General features: G+C 37.7%; 3 protein-coding genes across 7 annotated transcripts in view; 1 reads left to right on the top strand and 2 right to left on the bottom strand.

The window, feature by feature from the left end:
• ptpn3 (protein tyrosine phosphatase non-receptor type 3) overlaps positions 1-5,872 on the bottom strand; it is a 30,298-nt gene extending 24,426 nt beyond the window's left edge. For all 3 annotated transcript variants that reach the window (XM_088998759.1, XM_088998761.1, XM_088998760.1), the window contains exons 1-2: positions 5,724-5,872; positions 1,751-1,873 (exon numbers count right to left, since the gene is read on the bottom strand). In XM_088998759.1, coding sequence (XP_088854885.1) covers positions 1,751-1,819 — 69 coding nt within the window. In that variant the 5' untranslated portion in view covers positions 1,820-1,873; positions 5,724-5,872. The remainder of the gene's footprint in view (positions 1-1,750; positions 1,874-5,723) is intronic.
• Positions 5,873-10,277: 4,405 nt separating this feature from the next.
• On the top strand, positions 10,278-17,876 carry sgk2b (serum/glucocorticoid regulated kinase 2b). Of its 2 annotated transcripts, XM_088999138.1 has the most exons (13): positions 10,278-10,430; positions 11,199-11,274; positions 11,351-11,444; positions 11,527-11,552; positions 13,340-13,397; positions 13,489-13,572; positions 14,683-14,814; positions 14,887-14,999; positions 15,478-15,697; positions 16,436-16,591; positions 16,669-16,758; positions 16,828-17,006; positions 17,144-17,876. In XM_088999138.1, the coding sequence occupies exons 1-12, from the start codon at positions 10,364-10,366 to the stop codon at positions 16,960-16,962; spliced, it is 1,251 nt and encodes a 416-aa protein (XP_088855264.1). In that variant the 5' UTR covers positions 10,278-10,363; the 3' UTR covers positions 16,963-17,006; positions 17,144-17,876. The 2 variants fall into 2 exon arrangements, with proteins under 2 accessions (XP_088855264.1, XP_088855263.1); XM_088999137.1 differs by having other exon boundaries at positions 16,828-17,875.
• A 64-nt stretch (positions 17,877-17,940) lies between these two features.
• LOC148896806 (putative transmembrane protein 244) lies at positions 17,941-25,310 on the bottom strand. Of its 2 annotated transcripts, XM_088999139.1 has the most exons (7): positions 25,056-25,305; positions 24,807-24,984; positions 22,504-22,589; positions 19,626-19,699; positions 19,410-19,535; positions 18,816-18,860; positions 17,941-18,327 (listed from the first exon to the last, which is right to left on the bottom strand). In XM_088999139.1, the coding sequence occupies exons 2-7, from the start codon at positions 24,837-24,839 to the stop codon at positions 18,260-18,262; spliced, it is 432 nt and encodes a 143-aa protein (XP_088855265.1). In that variant the 5' UTR covers positions 24,840-24,984; positions 25,056-25,305; the 3' UTR covers positions 17,941-18,259. The 2 variants fall into 2 exon arrangements, with proteins under 2 accessions (XP_088855265.1, XP_088855266.1); XM_088999140.1 differs by lacking the exon at positions 18,816-18,860 and having other exon boundaries at positions 25,056-25,310.
• Between the last annotated feature and the right edge of the window lie 60 nt (positions 25,311-25,370).

The raw sequence follows: 25,370 nt of genomic DNA, 5'->3' as shown, positions 1-25,370 counted from the left end.
AAGCATACGTTTGCAATCGATTAAAGAATTATATGTGCCATTTTGAGGCAACATTGGGGGAAAATTTCTCATCCAAAAAAAAGAGGCACAAAATGGCGACCTCCAGTGGCTACCTCTGCTTCCACAGGCTGATAAATTCCTTATACGGAGCTTGGATGCCCTCTTCTGGCAGCTTTTGGGTGCAACACGGTTCTCAGATCAAACATGTACAGCAAAATACACTGACATGATGGAAGGACTGCTACAATGTGTCTTTTTTCGGTCACGGGGCGGTACTTTCGTGACGTCACGTAAGGACTTGTCACCAACTCAAAAACAAGACTTCTTGAATATTCAGAGCGAGTCTTAAAACGTAAAATATAGCTATATGAGGTGGAATCTTATAAAAATACGCTCAGTAGAAGTCATTTGAAGCCACTTTACAAATTATGGACACAACTTGTCCGGAGACGTCGGTTGTCCTTTAATGCCGCGTAGGAAACCTTTAGACTCTTTTTTCATCAGAAAAAAAAGAGTTAATTCCGAAGTTATATGACTCTAGAGTAATATGAGGTGGAAATGGGGGCGGTTGTACAAAAGGCAAATGTCGCCCCCTCGTGGGAGGGAAAAACATTGCCAGAGGTCTGACCAGCACATTATCGGCACCACAAAAGGGTATGTACAATAGTTTGTGTTCAAACTTTCTATCCATGGTTCAGTATTGGACCCCTAAAATCAAAGCCTCCATTTTGACCATCATTGAAATAAATACACAGAAGCAAACTGCGAACATTAACTCCGTCACTGCCAGATGTGCAAAAAATGTGTCCACTCCAGTGCCAGGGTTTTTGTCATTGTCACTCGAACTCCAGGACCCACAAAATTTTGAGTTATAGGAGTACATAAACATTTAATGCAGCCAAACTCCTAAACTACAGTAAAGTCTCGTTATATCGATAGTCAAGGGAGTCCGAAAAAATATCGATATAACCGGGACTATCGATATATCCGACCCTGTTTGCATGTAATTTTCTCCGTGCGTGCATAGAAATAGTATCGATATAACCGGGACTATCGATATATCCGATATCAATATAACGAGACTTTACTGTATATGTGTCTGGAGTTATAGGAGCTTGAAATGAGGGTGGCTGTCCAAAATACAATGCGATACATACATAATGGTTTATATAGCGCTTTAACAACAGCTGAAGATGAAACAAAGCGCTAACAAGGGGAAATTCTGCCCCCTTCTGGAAGGGAAAAAAACATTACCGGAGGTCTGGCCAAGACTTCTATTTGCTATCTATTACCTATCTAACTAGCTAACTGGCAATCTATTAGTTATCTTTTAGCAAGCTAACTAACTATCTATTTGAGTTATTCCGTGTTGAGTGAACGCTTGCGCATGTGGCTGCCGCTGCTCACTCACAATAAAACTTATCCTGTGACTGTAAAGTGACCTTGAGAGTTTTGAAAGGCGCTTATAAATGAAATGTATTATTATTATTATTATTATTTATCGGCACCAATGCAAGAAAAAACAAAACCAGAACTAATTCAGGAATGGCGCTCTACGCCATATTTTCAATTCCCGAATAAATTCATGAATGGCAGTGAATGAGTTATGGTGCAATGCTGAGAATGAAATTTGGATTAATGTGGGGCAGGAAAAAAAAAGATGCATCGTGATCTGACACATTATTAGCAGAGCAACATATGATCTCCTCAAAATCACAGGCAGGAAACGGTTTCTCAGTGTGTTTCGTACATTGACTCGGAAGGTCTCAATGGTGCCGTCCAGCAGCTGAACTAAGCAGAGCAGATCTGGTTTTGGCATGACTGTCACCGCAGGTAACCACCCTGGCCCTTTGCTGGTCTCAGAGAGAGGGACCTGAGAAGAACAACAAAAAACATGATCCACATTTTCACACTGTTCTCTGACAGCACCGCCCTCACGACAACACTGCACGCCAAGCGCTGGATGGAGCAGTGACTAATGCAGCATGAATGCAAAGGAGTGTTGCGAGTGTATACAGTTCAGGGTGGTGGTGAACCTACGGCTCGAGGGCCACATAAAACAGGAGAGAGAATTTAATCCGGTTGCTATGCATTTCTAAAACCAACATTTTTTACATTTTTTTTAAATTATTTGGTTCTATTGCACTATTTCAGACAAAAAAACGTCCACATAAAAATGGCCCCACTCCAAGTGAGCCGTCTTATGTTCGGCCCAGGCCTGCCTTTACCGCTTTCTACTTCTCGCAAAGGCAACTGAATGATAAGAATGTTCAACATTTTTTCCCAACGTTCAACACGCCCATTTTGCAGTTATAGGCTGAACACGAATACATACACATGTAAGTATGAAAGCACCCACTCACACCCCTTAGTAGGCTGGAGGAATGCTTCTGCATGCATGTGAGTGCGTCCAGTCCTGTCTTGGCTTCCAGGTAAACGATTAATGGATTGCGTTAAAAAAAAAAAAAAAAAAAAACAAGGAACCGCAGTGTTCTGAGTTAATGTTTGAACGCAGGGACACACTTGGAATGTATTAAAACCAAGCTAACCTCGACTCGATGGCTTGTTTTTTCCACAGTAAGCCTCTCACAGGCTTACTTACAAATGAACACTTTATAACAGGGATAATAAGCATGTACATGCGGGGTTTTTCTTTGTGGTTAGCATCAGTGACGTGCGGTGAGGTTCATGGCTGGTGAGGCACTGACGTCATCACAGTCAGATTTACAAACATATAAACTCCACAGAGTAGCTTATTCGCCATTTGATTGGCAACAGTTAACGTGTTTTGTTTAAAATGTCATGTCAGCATTCTTTATATGCTGTATACAAATTGTAGCATAGAAAAAAAGAATTAAAAAAAACATCATTATCGTGTTACCTTTACTTATAAATGAAGTCTCTGTCTCAATGGAGATCACTGCTAGTGAAGAAAGTCGTCCTTGATCAGTCCTGTTCCGACTGTATGTTTTCAGTCTTTTGTGCTGAGAATGACCGCTCCACTATTGCTGTAGTAGCTAGAATAGTGAGCATGAGCTGAAACAACTTTGTCACTTCAGCTTCGATTGAAAGTCCAGTTTAGAAAATTCTTTCAATTTAGATATGTAATCCACCATTCTGAAAATAAGGCCAAGCAACACGAAAAAATGACTGCATGGTTGCACTTAACTTGCTAACTGTTTACTGTAGCTTGCTGTCACTAATTCTATTATTCTGCAGCCGAGGAGTCGCAAGAAGAATCTGTGATCACCAGCGCCCCCTGTCATGAGGCAGGAGAACTGTGTGCCTCACCGAAGCACACAGTTTTGATCACTGTAGTACAGTACGTCTGTGTAAGCTCTCAGTCGTACAGTCCATCATCTGTACTTTTTTGTAGTACAGTGTTTATAATGTACAGTGACTGTACATTATATCTTCTTTTCCTTTCGGCTTTTCCCTTGAAGGTGTCGCCACAGCAAATCAGTGTCCTCCATCTTTAGAGGTTTGATCCGCGTGTATGTTTTGGCCAAGCTTTTATGTGGGATTGCCCTTCCTGACACAACCCTCTGTATTCATCCGGGCTTGGGACCGGCACAAAAAGACTTATGTCTTATGTCTAATGTCTTATGACTAATAAAGGCAAATCCAATCCAATCCAATCCAATCCCTTTGTGGCTACAGAACAAGCAACTCGCTCAGTAAAAGGCTCCCAAACACAAAATGGTCATCGGCACAGCAACATTCAAAACACACACACACACACACACACAATGCTCTGATCTTACTGTGAAATGGGCATCTCTTTCCCTACATTACATCACATTTGGAATACTTCTTTCATTAGTGTGCATCAAAATATGATGCGAGAGCTCAGGGTGCGTCAAAGGATTGACTGCTATGCCTATATTAGTGAAACACATAATCCGAATGACTGATCGGTTACATTGGGGCGGGGGGGGGGCAATACAAATTGAAAATTTGCTGTGCACGTTGCAAAACAAATCATCTTCTAGATATGGTGATTCTCTATTATATACACAAGCTGAACTGTAGAAATTTAGTTCATATACGAAAATATTTTGAACACTTTACACATAGTGATATGCAGAGTGACAGCAATGCAGTCTCACTGCAGAGCAAGCGAGCACAGTTAGCATAGTGATTGCGCAATCCATGGTGAGGCTCAGCCGGCTGCTGCCTCACCGCTCGTCTCTACTTAGTATTTCAATGGTAAATGTGAAAATTCAGCGATTTTGAAAAAAATCCAAAAATGGTGAAGTTAAATGTAAAAGAACATTAAAGTGCAAATCACCAAATAAATATAACTGTTTAATTTATTTTGTCATTTGATTTCCATGATTTTTGTCATTTCATTTCCATGATGACAGGTGAGGCATAGCCTCACCTGCCTCCCCTGACTGCACGTGACTGGTTAGCGTATACATGTGATAATTGTGATAGCTTGACTTAAACAGATTTTTTACATATATACTGTCAATAAACAACCTGTGTGTCATGGCTCATTCCTGTGACATAAATGATCAGGTGTGCTAGCATAAATTACCCAATTTTGTTTAGTTTCTGCTAGGGCCGAATGATGTTGAATGATAGTGAATTTTAAACTTATTTTTCAAAAGAAGGAAATACATCTGTATATTAATCAGATATACTATAGATATATTGGTTTTATAGGTTCAGTTTACGCTAATAAACCATGCATAAATACAGAAGACAGTGCATCTATTATAGTTGTCAACGCAATCATGTTTGGTGAAAAAAATACATGTACTGCATTGCTTGAGCACAGAACGTAGAGAGACACGATACAAATAAACATATTACATATTATTTGTTTTTTTTGTTCTTTTGGCTATAAGATGGCGCCACAAGAGTGGCTGCCTTTCCAGCAGCTCTTGTATTTTGTTTTTCTACTTCTTTCATTCTTTTCATCTTCCTTTCATAACTTTGCTGCTGTGAAATGTAAATTTCTCCACTGAGAGACTATTAAAGGTAAATCCAATCCAACATGTGTACTATCCATATATTGTTTACGTTAATATTAAAGTTTAACATAATGTTTAGCAGCTGACCAAAATTATTTTAATCCTCCCAAAATACCACCTTTGTGATTTGAAAATTGCGTTATGAAACCAAATTTCATCACGAATTCCCCCCTCAAAAATATTTTTGTTGATCTTTCTCTGCCATTGACATATAGTGACCGGCAGCAAAAAAATAAAAGCTCTTCCACCAGAATGCAAAGGAGACAAAAATCCTCTTTTTCTCATTTTTTTGTGACATTTTTGCTTGATTCTGTATCTTCAGAGTTTTTGCCCAAATGTCAAATACGTACAAAAATGGGCATTAACTCAATAGGATACACCGCATCAGGTGTTTGAGATTACCACAACGGCCAAATGCTACAAGGACTGATACACAAAAATACACAAAGGGAGTTAAAACGAATATATAAACTAAACAAACCATAATCCTAAAAAAAGTTATAAACAATGATATGGTGTTGTCAACATAAACGACAATGATCTTTCTGTACTTTTTGCCAAACACGGAACCTGTTGACAGCTTCGACTTCGCGTTCGAAGTGTGTAGCTACACACCCTAAACACGAAAAAAACGCGTTGCAAGTAAACTTTTCCCAAAAGCCCGGAACAACTCCGCCGACATCAAACCTTTCTTGAGAAAGAGGGAACTGATCAAAAAAAGAGAAACAAAGTCTCGTCTACCTCCGTCGACCCGCTTTAGAGACGAATCGCGCACATGTAAGTGACCGCCGGGGACACTTCCGGACGGGCCACGGTGTCCAAGGATCCAGGTTGAGGAAGGTAAATATCCAGGGCACTCCTCGCCAACAGCTGCCCTGATTCCACGCAGCTCCGCCCCGCCCCTTTTCTCTGCGCGCACACTCCCGAGCTGAAAGTCAGGCTGACGGGAGCGCGCACGTAAACAACGAGAAATCAATAACACAGTCCTGGCGAAAGCTTGGACGTACTTTCTGCTTCTGTTGTATAATAACATTAACAACAATAATAAATCGATAATAAAAAAACTAATAATAATAATAATAATAATAATAATAATAATAATAATTTTTCGGCTTTTCCAGTCAGGGGTCGCCACAGAAAATCAGTGTCCTCCATCTTCAGAGGATCGATTACCAATTTTGTGTTTGGCAGCCATTTAGTGAGCATTTTCATGTTTGAAAGGCGCTAAGAAATTAAATGTATTATTATTATTATTTACGTTCATAGAGTTAGTTGTTCTGTAGCCACAAGGGGACACAAGCCAGTGTCTTATAGTGCCGGTCCCAAGCCCGGATAAATACAGAGGGTTGTGTCAGAAAGGGCATCCAACGTAATAGCTTGGCCAAAACAAATATGTAATAATAATAATAATAATAATAATAATAATAATAATAATAATAATAATAATAATAATAATAATAATACTTATTATTATTATTAATAATAATAATACTTGAAAGGCGCTGAGAAATTAAATGCATTATTATTATTATTATTATTATTATTATTATTTCGTCTGTGTAAGCTCTCAGTCGTACAGGAGTGGTTCTTCGATGAAAAGGTTTCTTCAGTCATCATCTGTACTTTTTTGAAGGTGTCAGACGTTTCGCTTCTCATCCAAGAGGCTTCGTCAGTGAACTTTAGTTTGGGGTCGCCATTCAGGCGACCCCTGAATGGAAAAGCTGAAAATAAAAGATTATAATTATTTATTATATTTAGTTCGCTGACGAAGCCTCTTGGATGAGAAGCAAAACGTCCAACACCTTCAAAAAAGTACAGATGACGGCTGAAGATTTTTTTTTTCCTCCGGGTCCTCCGGTTTTCTCCCACATTCCAAAAACATGCATGTCAGGCTGATTGAACACTCCAAATTGTCCCTAGGTGTGAGTATGAGAATGAATGGTTGTTTGTCTTTGTGTGTAATGATCTCCAAGTAACTGTTATAAAATTGGTCATTTGAATAATGTAATGGTGTTCTATTTTACTATACACCCCCCAAAAAGGTCACAAAAAATCCTGACAAAATCCTGTAATTAAATGAAATATTGCTTTAGTTGCTCACAAACTGACAGCTCAATTAGTTGATCAACAGCTCAGCTGTTGATTGTTCTCTTGCCGATTTTTTGAAACTATTTATTAACTACAATTTCTAACCTGTAGTTTTCACATTATACGAGACACACAACAAATCAGGGCAATGTTTAACAGAACACCGCTCCTCTCTTAAACTGAATAGTGCAAGTGTGTTTGAAGTGGAATCTTGCATTTCTTCTAGTTTTGTCGTCACCTATAGGACAAATGACGTACTACGATTATCACAACTGTTTCCATCTTCCTGGGTTGATACCCAGAAAGCCCCATTTTAGCTACCTCAAGTAACATTTATGTATACTGTACACCCCTTAATCACAAACAGTCTTTAACATTAATCACAAACATGCCCGCAGTTGACAAATGTTAACAAAAATTGACAATTATTTAGAAAGAGCTGTGGGAGAGAAAATAGTCCTGAAAGTGTACTGCTCTCAAACAAAAAAAACAACATGCATATTATGCTCATTGAAGACATATTTTATATTATATGTACAGTAAAGTCTCGTTATATCGATATTCTCGGGAGTCGTAAAAAATATCGATATAACCGGACTATCGATATAGCCGATCCTGCGGCATGTAAATTTTCTCCTTGCGTTCATAGAAATAGCTTCGTAATAAGCAGTACTATCGATATAACCGATATCGATATAACGAGACTTTACTGTATTACATATACATATTATTTGTGATTTAGTTTTTTTTTTGTTCTTTGTCTTCAAGAGTGGCTGCCCTTCCAGCAGGTCCTGTATTTTTTCTACTTCTTTCTTTCCTTTCATCTTTCTTTCATAACTTTGGTGCTGTGAAATGTTAATTTCTTCACTGCGAGACTAATCAAGGTAAAAACAAACCAATACGACCAATTAATATATTATTAGATGGCCCTCCTAGCTTTTTTAATGAGTCAGGACCTTTTGTTTCTCAGGCATGACATCTGATATCAAGACAATCTTGCTGAGTGAAGCATGGCACCTACATGCAGATGGATTTCGACATTTATAGGGATTTTTTTTCCTGCTAAAGACTGATATGGTGTGAGGATTGACATTTTACTGGATGTCTAAAACCAAACAAAGAAAAAAAATAACTTTCGGGTATTGTCATAGTGAATAACGTGCGGACCCATTTGCTGTCGGGGCAATGCAGTGAAAATATGAACTGTCAAGAGATCACCTTTCTGTACCACTAACTCACATGACCCAAATCAACTCTTCACTCTCCCCCCCAATTTTAGACATGGGACACACATACACACTTGATATTACTTCAGTATCCCACATGTCTCATGATCCAAAGCATACCACATCTGGAAATCAGTCAAAGAACATTCAACAAAAAAAAGCTATGAAATCCAGTTCAGTTTAATTAATGAAATAAATATTTGATAATGAGCAAATACAACCATAATTTTGGTTCCCACAGATTGGATGGTGCCCATATGGCACACAGCTATGAGGAGTCAACCACTAACCAACATTCCTGAGCTTACCCAGTCGTGTAAAGCACACCTGTTCTGAGAATCACCTTCTTATTTTACAATCTCAATGCTACCGTTGACGAGAGTAAAAGCTGTGATAGACAAGATTGTAAATGGGGAATGGGTTAAAAAATGAGAGGTCATGTTGGGCGCTGACCCCCTTTTGCCCTCGTTGAGACTCCTGCGTCCATCTTTCATGAATAGCTAGCTGGCTGGCTGTCTATCTATAGTTCGCTGTATATTTGCTATTTATAAGCTATCTGTAGGCTCGATAGCTAGCTATATATTAGTTATTTATTAGCTAGCTAGCTAGCTAGCTAGCTATCTTTCTATGTATTTGAGTTACTTCCGGGTTAAGTGAACGCTGGCGCATGTGACTGCCGCTACTCACCCACAGAAAAACTGATCCTGTGACTGTAAAGTGTCCTTGAGAGTTTTGAAAGGCGCTTAGAAATGAAATTTATTATTATTATTATTTACTCATAGTTTTGTTTGCTACTTTGGATCTTTTTGTTCTGATGACTTTTTTGTTTGAGATTTTGTTCCTGCTGGATTTATTTAATACAATTTGTCAAATACACCCTGCTCCTCCCTCCTGTCTTCATTCTTGGGGTCACCACCACCATCTTGCATTTGTGACACCCTGCACCGCTTCATTGTGAGGCCGACGCGCTTACCTGTTCACTTCACCAAAAAACTGACTGTTAATTCCTTTGTAAATGAGCAAACACACACACACACACACACTTTTACATCACAGTTTTCAATGATAAAATCTGACTTTACTCCTCTACGACTTACATCACGTACTGTGCAGGAACTTAAAATAGCACCGCTTGCTATTTTCATTCATCATATGATCACACAGTCATAAAAGTGTGGTTACGTAATGCAGACTTTAAGACTGTAAAGTTCAGGATGATGATTTTAGGGAGTGTGGGGTTGCTCGAACTATACTAGTAAACAAGTATAAATTTTGAACTGGTTTCATTCAAACACAAATAACAATTTGGCATGGAAATGATCCAGACATGTCCTGTGGATTCTTAGGCATGTGATGGCTACATGAGACAAGAGGGATGATACAGAGTTGTCAAATGCTGTCACAGTAGGTCATGTAGGTCATGACCTATTAACTATATTTAGTCTGCAATGGAACTTCTGTTCTACTTTCTTGAATTTCAATAAAAATAACTTGACGAAAAGGTTTCTTCAGCCATCATCTGTACTTCAATAATAAATGTCTTGTGGAAATCCCTCAAGATGAACATCAGGAACTGCAGTAATAAAAGTTTATAAAAGACCTGTTACTCCAAAACAGCAACAAGCTAAACCAATGTGCTCAGTGTCAAATTTTAAAATGAAACTGGACACCACTCTGTATTTTCTTGTTATTTCTGGGTGTAACAGCTACATTTTTTTCTTTTTAAAATGTCCATACAATACAATTTTAATGATTATACGATATGCTATTCTATGATGATACTGATAATGACAATAAAATAAAGTATATCAAACAAATCATTTACATCTCATTTATATAATACAGCATGTGCCAATCAAAATATGTACTGTACTCTCACCGACCTCATTCAAATGTGCCGTTTTGCAAGGACTCCACAAATTCCGACGATCATTGAATGCACCACAGCCGTTCATTTATTTGGGGTCTGTCAAAAGGAACCTCAGACGACTTTGAGACCAGCCGTGAAGATTACTTCTCCGGTCAGCTCCTAATTTATTTTATATAGCTGTTCACTGTTTCATTCACATGACTTTGACTCACGATCGGGAGATGACCTTCGCCAAAATGAGGAGGCTTGTGTCATTATTCTCAGGTAAGGCGGATACTGTTCTTTTAATTTGCCGACGTCATTTCAAGTGCACGAATGATGAAGCACGTCAGAAAAAGTTGTAAACAATATGCCTGGAAATTCAAATGACTTGGTCTCAAAAGTTTTTAGCAGATTAAAATTCTATTAAAAACGGAATTTGTGATTTTTGAGGCTTCGACGGTACATGGAAATTGGATAGTTTCATGTGACTTAGCCAAATGGCACAAGTGAAGTTCACATTTTTTTCTTGTACTTGCACCGTTTCGCAAGTAAGCAAAATAAGCATATTACAAAGTGTCGATTGAAAAAAAATCAATTTAACCATCATATTATATTTAAAAGAAAAATCACGTTAATTATGTTGTGGGTCATTGCTACCCATATGTAGAAATCCACACAAAACAGTCAAATAATAGGTGACATCAGCAACAACTGTTTCTGAGGTATTGTAAGCATGCTTGAAAAGAGACAACATATTTTCTTTCCCATTGGGATATTTTAGTACTGTTTTGAAGAACCGATAAGGAAAGGATATCCAGTGCTTTAGTCAACACAAACATGGAAACGGGTCAAATTGACCCCTAAACATAATATGAGGGTTAAGATTAAATCCCACTATTAGACATTATAAAGGGAAACAATGCAATAAAGCGCTCAACCTAATATTGTTTAAAGGTCCCTTTTTGAATATTTTGTCCGTTGAATTTAGTTTTGCATGCTGCAGAATGATAAATTGTTTTGTAACTAACCTTACTCACCACTATCTTTCAGCTCTACTGAAGGGGAGAAAAGCTCTCTTCAGGGACTTATTACACAAACTCTCCCCTTATCAACCACTTTGTCAAGAGTAAGTCACCATTAAAATACTATATATGTTGGAAAACATGGTGACACTGGTCAATGCACTATCCCCTCCCTTGAAGTCAGGACACCAAAAAGATCCGTCACCTATGGAGCAAAACCAGGGCAAAGATGGAGGACCGAAACAGGGCAAAGATGGAGGACAGAGATAACGCGGTGAGATTGCAATGACACAAAAAAAAAAAACCAGGAAAAGAAAATGATTAATTAATCTAGTATGTATTTTCTGTCTCATCAGGGCTCAATAAGGTCCCAGTCCTCCTTGTGAGTATGTCTTTCATTGAAGGTCAATAATAGATGTAATATAACATTTGGTCTGTCAGCACATGAGTATACGTATATTGTAAGCCACACCCAAAAGTAAAAAAAAACTGTCAGTGATAAATCAGTGCTGTATAATACATAATTTGTACGAATCTAGAATAGAAATTAACAAATAAGACCAACCTAAAAAAAGTTCTTATCCCATGACTGTAAAGTGTCCTTGAGAGTTTTGAAAGGCGCTGAGAAATTAAATGCATTATTATTATTATTATTATTATTATTATTATTATTATTATTATTATTATTATTATTATTATTGGTGAAAAGGTTTCTTCAGCCGTCATGTGAAAATTCCACAACAGTTTACACAATTTTGGTGTTATAGTTATGGAACTAATTTCCTGACAAAAACATAGAAGAAAACCACATCGCTAGAGACAGATTCATGGCAATGGTCATAATAATAATAATAATAATAATAATAATAATAATAATAATAATAATAATAATAATAATAATAATAATAATAATAATAACACATTCCATTTATGAGCGCCTTTCAAAACTCTCAAGGACTTTATGTCATGGCCATAATTCCAGAACTAATCTATTTTAACTCATTCACTGCCATTCATGAATTTATTCAGGAATTGAAAATGATGTAGAGCGCCTTTCCCGAGTTTGTTTGGTTTTTTTTATGCTTGGGTGCCTATAAAGTGCTGGCCATGGCCTCTGGCTGTTTTTTTCTTTTTCAAAAGGGGGCAGCATTTCCTCCCAGCTGTTTTTAAAGCCCTAAATAATAATAATAATAATAATAATAATAATAATAATAATAATAATAATAATAATAATAATAATAATAATAGCGCCTTTCAAAACTCTCAAGGACACTTTTCAGTCACAGTATCAGTATATACAATAAACCAATATGTATACAGTATATTGCATTGTATTTTGAACAGCCGCCCTCATTTCAAGCACATATAACTCCAAACCCATAAAATTTAGGAATTAACGCTTTCTTTCTGATGAAAGAAGAGAGTCTAAGGTTTCTAACGCTGTATTGAATGTTTATGTAGTCCTAAAATTCATTATTCTGTGGGTCCTGGAATTCGAGTGACAATGACAAAAACCCTGGCACTGGAGTGGACACATTTTTGCACATCTGGCAGTGAATGAGTTAAATTTTTGTCTTCTATTATGGTGATCATGGAGTTATAAAAAGCACAAATGGCTTATTTTATTGACTCGCGAATAAAAATCGTCCTTCCTGAGAAATCCTTCATGTGTATGTTTTGTGTCATGATTGAGCCTTTCTATCAGTTTAGTGCCATTAAAAAAATTGATATAATAATAATCAGGGGGCCCTTGGTTTCTGATGGTGTTCTGTCATCTCATTAACCTATATGAACACGCTCATATAGTCGTAATTAAAAAAAATATTTCTATGGGAAAATACCTCGAGGCCATAAATATTGAAGAAAAAAAAATGCCGAACACAATGAATGATTCCGTATACTTACATCGCGCGGCGTTCATAATGTGTCAAATGAACACAGCTGTTGGCCATTAGCAGCTATGACATGCCCATATCATAACGCAGCTTCCTCCATGTTTGACACACGGTGTGGTATGCTTTGGATCATGATTTTTCTACATACATTTCTCTTGCCATTAATATGTTTTTCTAATTTTTCATTTTTGCATTTGTTTTTTAAGTAATTATTTTCCATTGTGATGTTATAGAAAGTTTTTTTTAAGAATTTGTCTTCCTTTGTGTCCATTAGGATGAAACCTTCTGATTTTGATTACCTCAAAGTTATTGGCAAAGGGAGTTTTGGAAAGGTAAAAAAATAAATATATATGTATATATATATATATATTTATTATATGTCGCTTATTGTTTTTGTGTCATTGCTTCATTCTTTTGATTCAGGTGCTGCTGGCCAGACACAAAAAACTTGGCGACTACTTTGCTGTGAAAGTGTTACACAAACAGACAGTTGTTATGAGGAAAGAGGTAACATGCCTACCTAGAGTAGATCTACAAAGTTGACACGCTGAGAGGTGAACCATTTGCATTTTAAAATAATTTATTTTCAGAATCAGAAAGCTGTTAATCATCCAACAATGGGGACATTTGCGATGTACAGCAGCAAAATTGAAATAAGTTGGGGTGGGTGGTGAAACGATAAAAACAAAATAGTATTTGAGTTACTTGTGGGTTGAGTGAACGCTGGAGCGTGTGGCTGCCGCTACTCACCCACAGAAAAACTCATCCTGTGACTGTAAAGTGACCTTGAGAGTTTTGAAAGGCGCTTAGAAATGAAATGTATTATTAAAAAGAACTGTACATCGTGCAAGTATTGTAATACAGTATAAAAAGCATATTTGATATATGCAACTGTATTGAGTAACTGTACAGTTTTCAATTTCCCACTCTAAAATATAAACAAAAGGAAAGACCCCATTGGGTTGTACAGGTTATGTTTCAAAAGGATTTTATTTTAATACCTTTCCCAGTGCATGTATATAATATCAACGATTAAACCCAACAACAAAGTGTTTGAAGCAAAAAAATCGAAATAATGATGTACATGATTTGGTTTTTTTTATAGGTCATTTCTCTCTTTAGTAGAAATGACCATTCAAGGATGGCACAAAATTGCTGAACAGTAACTCCCCACCTCCCCCAAAAAATTAACATATTCAAAACATTAATAATATTTATATTACTTTATACTGCATATCATTTCAAAGGCACAAAAAAATCAGTCTGCTGAAATATTGCCTCATTTAAGACCCAGTTTAAGTGCAAATAAGCCAAGTCTGCCATCTAGTGGTGAGTGATGATAATACAATTGAAAATTAAATTGCTGCGTTTTGGCAATCATTTTTTTTTCTCAACATTATTATTATCAATGTTTTTTCCATAATTCTATTTCCCAATTTACCCTCTTTGTTTTGTGCAACAATTTTAGAGAATATGTATCAAGGATTATCTTTTAATATATTTTGAGAGCTCCAAAAATACATTTATTTTTTGCAATATTTTTGTTTTTAAACAAATCACCTCTGTTCCACCTACTTAATTACTTCTCTATCTCCCCATCTTTAATTGTTTTTGCAGCAGCAGCATGTGATGGTTGAGAGGAGCGTTCTTCTCAAAGGGGTGCAACATCCCTTTTTGGTGGGACTCCACTACTCTTTCCAGACACCAAACATGCTCTACTTTGTTGTGGACTACGTTAATGGAGGCGAGGTAATCATATTGCGACATTCTCAGTTGTTTTTCCAAGTACAACCAATTATTGATTCATTTTGTCACTTTCAGCTTTTTTATCACCTCCAGAGAGAGGGTTCATTTCCTGAAAGCAGGGCTGCTTTTTATGCTGCAGAAATGGCCTTGGCGCTGGGCTACCTTCACTCATTAGACATTGTGTACAGGTAACCTTCGTAACATCCAGCTTCATGTTTTCGCTGTGTCTCTGGCTCTGAATTCCAAAGAAAAGTTTTCTTGTGCTACAAAGTAGATGTTATGTGATGAAATGCCTTCTGGCAGCGCTAATAAATCAGAAATATTAGTGCCACAAAAATGGTCTTTCAACCAAAATTTCAAAAAAATGTCTTTAAAGGCAGGATTTTAATATTGGATCTCATTTTCCTGTGTCGGCTTACCTAATTTACTGCCGCAAAAGTTGTATTTTGTCTCAGTAGGTAAAGCATATATAGTAAAGTCTCGTTATATCGATATCGGATATATCGATAGTCCCGGTTATATCGATACTATTTCTATGCACGCATGGAGAAAATTACATGCGAACAGGGTCGGATATATCGATAGTCCCGGTTATATCGATATTTTTTCGGACTCCCTTGAATATCGATATAACGAGACTTTACTGTACTTTTTGAATGTGTTCAGAGACCTCAAACCGGAGAACATTTTACTAGACAGCGAAGGTCACGTCAAGCTGACCGACTTTGGACTCTGTAAAGAAGGGGTGTCCGTCGGTGGACTCATGCGTACGTTTTGCGGGACTCCGGAGTACCTAGCTCCAGAGGTGCTGCAGGGTTATATGTACAGTCCCACAGTGGACTGGTGGGGACTTGGCAGCGTGCTTTTCGAGATGCTGTACGGGCTGGTGAGTCCTTTTTTTAAACAAACTACATCTTGTAATGCAAAAATTTTTGTTATCATGACTATATCTCAAGATATACATGTCCCCGCCTTTTAAAATTATCAATGCTACTGTAGAATGTACCTGTCACTGGTCAAAAATGTATATAACAGTTTTTAATCAGACATATGAGTAAAGTGATCTAAATTATTATTTTTTTACATATTCCAACCCACCTTTGGTGTAATAATAATAATAATATGAAATGTATTATTATTATTATTATTATAGTATATGGTATTATTCTTCTTGTTATTATTATGATTGGATATTATTTTGATATTGTTATGATTGTTATAATAACATGTTATTATCATTAATTTAATTCAATATAATATAATATATATGATTATTATTATATTATTACTATTATACATTATTTTTATTATTATTATTAAAACCAAGGGCGGGTTTGGAATATGCAAAAAAAATAATTTAGAATACTTTACTTGCATGTCTGATTAAAAAATGCTGTATACATTTTTTGACCAGTGACAGGTACATTCTACAGTATAAAAAAATGATCGTTATTATTATTATTATATTATTTATTGTTATTACAATTATTATATAGTATAGGGTTATTATTATTCTTATAATAATAACTTATTATTATCCATTCTTCGTGTCCACACAATAAGTTTATTTTTATCATCACCACTATTACTATAATGATTATTAATAACCTGTTTTGTTCGTCAGCCTCCATTTTACAGCAATAGTAAAACAGAGATGTTTGAGAAGATACTCCATGCACCTCTTTGCCTGCGAAGTGGAATATCTGAGGCGGCTTGCTCGCTATTAGCGGGTTTACTGGAAAGAAAGATCTCTAGACGCTTGGGGGAAAGGCGTGACATCGTAAGAGCTTGTGTAAAAGACAGCCAGACATTATAAATACATGTTGCTAGAACGAGATCAACCTCTCGTCCACCCAGGTGGAGCTACAGGAACATCCGTTCTTCGCATCCATCAATTGGGATGACCTACTGGCGAAGAAAGTCCAACCTCCATTCATCCCCAATGTGGTAATTTTACAACTAGATGTTTTTCAATACACTACATCACGATCTTGATTGTCCTGTTGCTTCTCGCAGAGGAGTCCTTGCGACATCAGCTACATCGACCCCGAGTTCACGCTACAGCCCGTGCCCATCTCCATACATGACAAGTGTCAAGAGGGTGCGATGAGCGAAACCTTTGTAGGGTTCTCCTACATGAACACCACATGAACTGCTTTTATGAAGCGCAACTATTGTCGCAACAATTGTACAAAGTATGTATTTTTTTCAACGTCATACATCTGAATTTACTGATACCTGTTATCACTGATGGTCTAGTGGTTCACTCGCCGGTATGTGAGTTTGAATGTTTTACTTTTTCTCTGCGTGCTTTGTTATTGACCATTCCAAGGTGCAGTCAGCTGGGAAAGGCTCCAGGTGAGCTGTGACCTTGAAGAGGATAAGTTCCATAGAAAATGAATGGATACTGTGTCTGTTTCAATGAATGTGTCATGATCTGGTTGGCGACCAACGGGGGGCGCTGTCGGCCCCGCCTACACCTGCACAGGTGCTGGTCGTCCCGATCAGATTGGCGACCAGCGGGTAGCGACGTCAGCCCTGCCTGCAGTCTCGCAGCTGCTGGTCGTTTAATCATTGACACTTAAAAGGACACCCGGAACGACCATCCGGTGCCGGTTCATTGTTTGTTTGCTGCTTGGTTGCTGCATGCATTATGTATGTGTTTGTTTAACCTTGGCGGACTTTTACTTTTGGTCTTCTTTTGCTACTTTGTATTTTTTCCATTCAGATGATTTTGATGTTTTACATTTTGTTCCTGATGACTTTATTTTAATACAATTTGTCAAACAACCTCCTGCTCCCTCCTGCCTGCTTTTCGGGATCCGAACCCGCCATCACCACCTCGCAAACCGTGACAGAATGTGAATGACATTTTAAGCAAATAAATAAATAAATAAATAAATCTTTAATATTATATTAAAGCTCAAAATATGTACAGAAGTCATATTTGAGCTTTAATATCAACATTCAAAATATGTACAGTAGTCATATTTGAATTTGTTTATTCTGATTACCGGTACTTTCTGGTGTTGTGTGAAGACAAAGTAAAAATTACCAGTAAAAAATAAAAAATAAAAATCTTTTGTTTGTCCAAGTACTTATACGGGAGTCGGATGAAATGTCCAAAGATTTTGTTTTGACACGTTTTATTCTTTCAAAATATATAAATACACATTGCGTCCTTCCCATTCTCTTGTTGCATTCACAGTTTTCCAAAAACAGAACCTAATACTGTACAATGTGCATCTCAATAAAATACAAAATCATCTCCTTGTTGATGGCAAGACAGAAAGTGTTAACAACATCCATAAGTTTGTCATGAACAATAAATTAATTTGTGAATTCCAAAGTTAATGCTAATTACAGTATAAACACAATTTCTTTTATAGACTCCAAATATTTGACATTTCTGATATTTCACAGACGGTGAACGTTACATATCATAGCTTTAGTCATCCTGACAGGCAAAGTAGGCAAGCAGCTGACCATTGCAGGTCATCAAAAACAAGCCGCCACCTGTAGGAATAACAAATAATAAGAAGAAGATGAATAATACATTTCATTTATAAGCGCCTTTCAAAACCCTCAAGGTCACTTTACAGTCACAGGATAAGTTTTTCTGTGGGTAAGCAGCGGCAGCCACACGCGCAAGCATTCACTCAATCCGAAATAACTCAAATAGATAGAAAGCTAGCTAGCTACCTAACAGATAGCCAGCTAGATAGCTAGCCAGCTAGATAGCTAATAGATAGCTAGCTAGAAAGCAACCAGACAGCAAATAGATAGCAAATAGATAGCCAGCTAGGTAGCCGGCTAGATTGCCAGCTAGATAGCCAGCCAGATAGCTAACAGACATCAAATAGATAGCCAGCTAGGTAGCCAGCTAGGTAGCCAGCTAGATAGCCAGCCAAATAGCTAGATATTGAAGGAAATAGATACATTTATTTAAAATGGCATCCAAGCCACATTGTACATTTCGGTTAGGACATGCTACTTGGTCTCACCTAAGGCCACCCACCACTGCCATGCCAGGGGAAACTCCAGCATTACTGAAATATACATGAAATACACAAAATATATATAGCGTGAGCGCAGATCACCGATGCGTATGTGGAACCGGGAGTCGCGGCTTGGAATTGAATCGGATTTATGTGGAAAAGCAGATCACTTTTTTCCATCTACGGATGCTACAGCTTCGTGTTTGCGTTCAAAACTTAACTTGTCGGTTGATGTATAGACATTTTCAGCATGAGGTCCCTGATCCATTGGTGAAAGGACAGTTTGATCATGTCCTCTTTCGACTATAACTGCTTCATGAAACAAAGACGATGCAGAAAAGTAGTTAAGATGCAATGACTGTCTGAGTCTTATGTATTATGTTGTATTATTTTGTTATTTTGACTTCAAGATGGCGCCCCGAGAGTACAGCAGCTCCTATATTTTGTTCATCTGCAAGTTCCTTTCATAATTTGCTGCTGTGAATTGGGAATTTCTCCATTGTGAGACTAATAAAGGTTTCTTATCTTATTTAATAGTCAGCACGGTTTCACAATCTAAAGATCTCTTTCACCCTCTTGATTAACAACTTCACCACTCACCAAGGCTGGTGATGATGACGTGAAGACAAGTGACAGTGAGAGCATAGTCCCATACTCTCCTCTTCACCACAGCGGCAAACAGCAAGCCACTGCAAAAATAAGTGAGCTCCAAAGACAGCAGGTTAACTGGCAAGGAGGAAAGAAAAACAGTCAATCAAGAGTCGACAATCTGGTTTGTTGGGTATCATGCTGGCTCGCCGCCTTGGGTGCGCTCACCCAAGTATTTCGAGGAGGAATCCTCCGGTTTGGTCTTAAAGTCAAAAGGGATACATCCGTCGAAATAATCCAACCTGTGTTTGGATTAAAACAGAAAGATGTGCCAAAATTAAACCAAAGAAAATCAAGAGTGAAATACATTGAATGACTTTAATGTAAATAATACAAAAGGTCTCATTTTAGGTCATGGTGCCATGGACATTTTAAAGGACAATCGACGCCTCCAGACAAGTTGTGTCCATAATTTGTAAAATCACTTCAAATGACTTCTATTGAGCATATTTTACAAAGATTCCACAGCATACAGCTATATTTTACGTTTTAAGACTCTCCCTGAATATTCAGGAAGTCTTGTTTTCGAGTTGATGACGATGCCTGACGTGACGTCACATCTGGAACGCCCCTGACCGAGAAAGCGACACACAATGCATTTTGGGTACTTTGTTTGGTCTGAAAACTTCATGTTGATCCGTATTGATGGCGAAATTAGAAGGAAAACACATAAGTGACGCGATGGTTCCACCGAGACGACTATTTGATACTAGTTGACACAAATTCCCAGCAGACAAATCAGCCCATTTCCAACGGCGCTTAGGCGCCATCTTGTGCATTTTCTGGGATGCTACAATGGAGTCCAGATGCCTCAAAATGATACAGGAAGGACTTCTTTAATAGATTGCAAACATTTATGCTTTCCTCTTCAGAACTATTTGAATCATATTAATAACTGGATGAGTAACAGAAAGCATCTTCTCTGAATCTGAAGCCATTGTTTTGATTCTAGAGCAAGGCAAAATGCCCTAGCGTGACGTCACGTTCAAGGGGGTGGGACCTTCTGAAACTCTGCATTTCCGGGGTCATTTTGAAGTAGTTTTGGGACACTTTCAGTCATTTTTATTCGTGTTTTGCAATTGACTCAAAATATCAACCTGCATGTTTTAGGTATTTTAGATGCTCTAAAACGTCTTTCTGATGTCAGTTAGGAAACATAAAAATGGTGTCGGTTGTCCTTTAAATTTACGAAAGGCATATGGCAAAAGAACAAGCAGACTCAGTTACTGCCGGTTACCATAGTTAAAATTTATCATTTATGACATTGAAATGCTTTTCATTCCAAGGTGTATTGCAATGATGACATTTTGAAGGTACAAATGGCACGCAATTAGCTAATTTGTGTCATCATGTGGCACAACAAGGCACGCACAGTCACTTTTGTACTTGCAGTTTTTCATTTCGTTTGTTTACATTTGTATAAGAGAAGCATTTGTCATAATATTTACTGTGATTAAGTCATTTTTAGAAAGGAACTTTGCTCAAGCTTATTTCTTGTCTGTTTCTTGCACTTTTCAGTTGTATTAAAATTTTGAGTTCAGTCAAACCTGAGTTTTCAACCATAATCCATCCCAGAAACCTGTTCGATAACTGATTTGGTCAAAAACCGAAACGTTTCCCATTATAATCAATGTAATTAATGTCTGCTTTTTTTAATCGCAATTTAACAATACAAACACGTTTGCTCACAATGGAACGCTACACGAGGATAATGCGTCGGTCACAATGAGATGTGACACAAGGAAATGACGTATAATGAAGCGGAGGGTATTATTATCGAGTGGTACATTAAGGTGTACTCAGTTTGGTTGAGAATCGATTTTCGGTTGTAAACAAAGACATAAAAAAATCTTACATTTTTGGTCGAGAAACGGCGTTCAAAATCCGAGGTTTGGCTGTACTACCATATGAATTATTGGAGTACATTTTTTTCCAACACTAATATTTCAGCACAGGAGGTGTATCATCAATGTGCAAACTACATGTTAGATTGGGTTGGTGAGTTTAACCCTTTCAGGGATGCTGGTTACTGAAGTGAACAACTTAAGGTACTTTGTTATCAGGTTACAGGTTACGTTTCTGTCATGAAACCGAGGACTTGCTGTCATGTGGATGGATGGATGGATGGATGGATGGATGGATGGATGGATGGATGGATGGATGGAGGGGTTTGGGTTGATTGGGTGGATGAGTTTGTTTTGTTTTTATTGGATGGATGGGTTTGAGTTGATTGGATGAATGGTTTCAGTTTCTGTCATAAAACCGAGGACTTGCTGTCATGTGGATAGATGGGTTTCAGTTGATTGGATTGGATGGATGGATGGATGGATGGATGGATGGATGGATGGATGGATGGATGGATGGATGAATGGAGGGGTTTGGGTTGATTGGGTGGATGGGTTTGTTTTGTTTTTATTGGATGGATGGGTTTGAGTTGATTGGATGAATGGTTTCGGCTGATTTGATGGATGGATGGATGGATGGATGGATGGATGGATGGATGGATGGATGGATGGATGGATGGATGGATGAGTATGGGTTGATTGCATGGATGTATGGATGTATGGATGGGTTTGGGTTGATTGGATGGATGACGGTTTGAGTTGATTTGATGGATGGATGGCTGGATGGATAGATGGATGGATGGGTTTGGGTTGATTGGATGGATGGATGGTTTGGGTTGGTTGGATGGATGGATGGGTTTGTGTTGATTGGATGGATGGTTTGAGTTGATTTGACGGATGGATGGATGGATGGGTTTGGGTTGATTGGATGCATGGATGGGTTTGGGTTGGTTGGATGGATGCATGGATTAGTTTGGGTTGGATGGATGTATGAATGGATGACTGAATGGATGGACTACATTGTATCCATGGGCTTTTTACTTTGACAACAAATCAAGTTGGTGCCGCTCATTATACTGTAGATATGACTAACATCAAAACACGTATCATTCACATGAGAGTGTCCGTGAGTGATTTGATTGTATCATTACATGTTTATTGGATATGTGTCTCAAAGGTGAATGTGTGCAAAAGCTTCTCACCTGAAGGCACCGAAACACACACTGCCGATCATGTAAAACAGTGAGTAGAAGACCAGCATGCAGAGCAGCAAATTGATGAATACGGTCTGGCAGACAGAGACAGAGATAGTGATACTATTATATTGAAAATGTTACATCAATCCCATGGTAGGCAATACGAAGTAGAAATGTTCTTTAGCACCTCCCCATTGGGCGTTGTAGGTGTTTACTACTCGTGAGTCATCTGCGCTGAAGCTACAAACATGTTGGGGACTCTTCACAGGCCAACCATTTACGATCATACTTAATTTACATGAAGCACTAGTGTCAAAGTCAAGCCCGTCAAAGTCAAGCCCGTCAAAGTCAAGCCCGCCACATTAAAAATGAAATTCCATGATCCTTGCGAAAGTCTGAACCAAAATTTCAAATGGTCCCATGTAAACCACTATTCATTATTTTTTACTTCACATTTGAAAACAAGTTATTCGTGAATTTGTTGTGCGCTCTATATGTAATATGTGGAGGGGATTTAACATTCTAATGGCTTCCCAAATCCATAATGACCCCCACGTGAAAACCGTAACGACATTGTGGCCCGCGGCAAAAAAATTACTTTGACACTCTTGACATGAAGGAAAAAGTATCAGCACAATTTAGCTTCCCAAGATCAATGCTAATCAAATCATTATGTCAATATATTGTTTTGTTGATTTTCAGGAGTGTCCACTGGAAGCCATGTTATATTAAAAAATGATGCACCAAATCTTTATGAAGATTCTCATAAGAAGCCAGAGGCATAACTACGAAACCACGACCTTTGAACTGTAAGGCGGATACGCTAGTCAGTTGACCAGAGTGCACCAAACACTATGGAAATTTGGAAATACACCTTCTGGTTGTGAGCTTTCATTAATATTATACATCTGTATTAAATGCCCCTTTGGTAAATATTACAGTTCTACTTTCTCAATGCAATCTACCCAAAACACATGCGACAAAATGAAAATGTCTCATTTAAAATTGAGACTGATACGTGTCATCCTCTCAGCTCAAGAAGTTTTCACGCCGGGCGTCGTTTCCGAGCGTAACTGCAAGTGTGTGACCTATTAAATTTCATGACAAAAATGACAAATAAACCACATGCTAGCGTTGCTCTGTAATGCCATTTTATAATGTTTTGTCTCATGTTCTGTTCCCACAAGTGTGCAGTGAACATTGTCCAATTCAAAATAATAGAGTTGACAATAGTTATCGGTTAAGCAGTTATGTAAATTCAGTCATTTATCAATCTCGATGACATTTCAATGAAACACAACGATTACAAGGTACGAATTCTATATCCAACCTGTTGCTGTTTAAATAAAAGAATAATAGTTTCAACTTAAGATTTCCAAATGAGTACGTTTGTGATGTAAATTGACACAAAAGCATCATAATTATTTCAGTGTACACACTTCTTTATGACATTTTTTATAATTACCTGCCATTAAAAAAAAAATTCTATCGTTTACAAAATCTGCACTTTGGCTGAATAAATGTTGATAAACTCATGATAATGTGAAAGGAAAAGAAGAAGAATGTACATGTTGATAGCTCATGTATTTTGTTTTTCTACTTTCATTCCTTTTATAACTTTGCTGCTGTGAAATGTAAATTTCTCCACTGCCAGACTAATAAAGGCAACTCCAATCCAATCAAATCCAATAAACACTACACTTTGGTTACTGTGCTGAATTACATTGTAAATAGCATTGTGAGATTGTAAATAGCACAGCCACCTTGTGTCGAGTCAGTACAGTTAGATGCATGAAATATGCTTGTCATACTGTATTTTTATACTTTTCACGATGTAAAGTTCTTTTTATGACACTTTTTTGTGCAGTTGTGCATTTCAGTCTCCTGACGTTTTCTTTTGTGCATAGAATATTTGTTTTATCTTTTGACACAACCCATCACTATCAATTTTGCTGCTGTAGATTGCAAATTTCCCCATTGTGGGACTATTAAATGCTTTCTGATTCTGATGTTATCATAATTTCACCCAAGTAGCTATTGCTAAACGGGAAAATAAAAATATAAAACCGTTCTTCGTATGATGCTCTCCAAGAATTATTAGAGTCAATCAAATAGAACAAAGCACTATTATGCATTTGGATTCTGAGATGGTAGTGCAGGTGTGAGTGGTCTGGATAGCTTTCTTTTTGTCAAACTCAAACGCTTCACATGCTAGTATTTACTATTTTGATCACAACATAACGTCATTGACGTTTCAGGTGCATGGAACAGCTGAAATATCAACATTTCGAGTTCTTTTGCGGTTTTACCTTGGAGTCGACCGCTTTGCTTTTGAATGCCATCTCATTGTGTCTTCATAACAGAACGGTATTAATGGGTGAGGTGAGATTTGGTTACGGTCGCAGCAGTGCTGCAACCCAGCTAATCCGCCCCATTTCCTCATCATCATCATCATGCTGATGCTCTTCTGCGGTCTTTTATCGCCATCTAGAGGCATAAACGTCACACGACTGAATATGAACCACCCGCTTCTCTTCACTGCACGAAAATGAACTCACCTCACCCCAGAAAAAAGCAACAAGGGCCTTTGTTCGCAAAAATCACTTGTTTCAGACGCAAAATGCACCGAATAAACACAACAACGCTTGTTTTTAAGCACGTAAATAAATCGCCGCATACGAGCTAAAGCGCGTCGTGTAGATTTGCAGCCATTATGGATGATCGGGCGGGTTAAACGGGGATACTTAAGGTGGTTGAAACACGTCCAACTCAAAACGCTGAAGCATAACCGTCCACGCTCGTGAATTCTTTCGTTTTGAGACGTGCTTGAACCATCGTGAAACCTATAGCCGTACTCGGGTTACGCTACGAGA

Source organism: Hippocampus bargibanti, linkage group LG06 (genome assembly GCF_051943395.1).
Source record: "Hippocampus bargibanti isolate YZ-2025 linkage group LG06, ASM5194339v1, whole genome shotgun sequence".
In the NCBI taxonomy this organism is placed as follows: Eukaryota; Metazoa; Chordata; class Actinopteri; order Syngnathiformes; family Syngnathidae; genus Hippocampus; species Hippocampus bargibanti.
The sequence above is the reverse complement of the archived record's forward strand: the minus strand, read 5'-3'. Positions and strand labels throughout refer to the sequence as shown.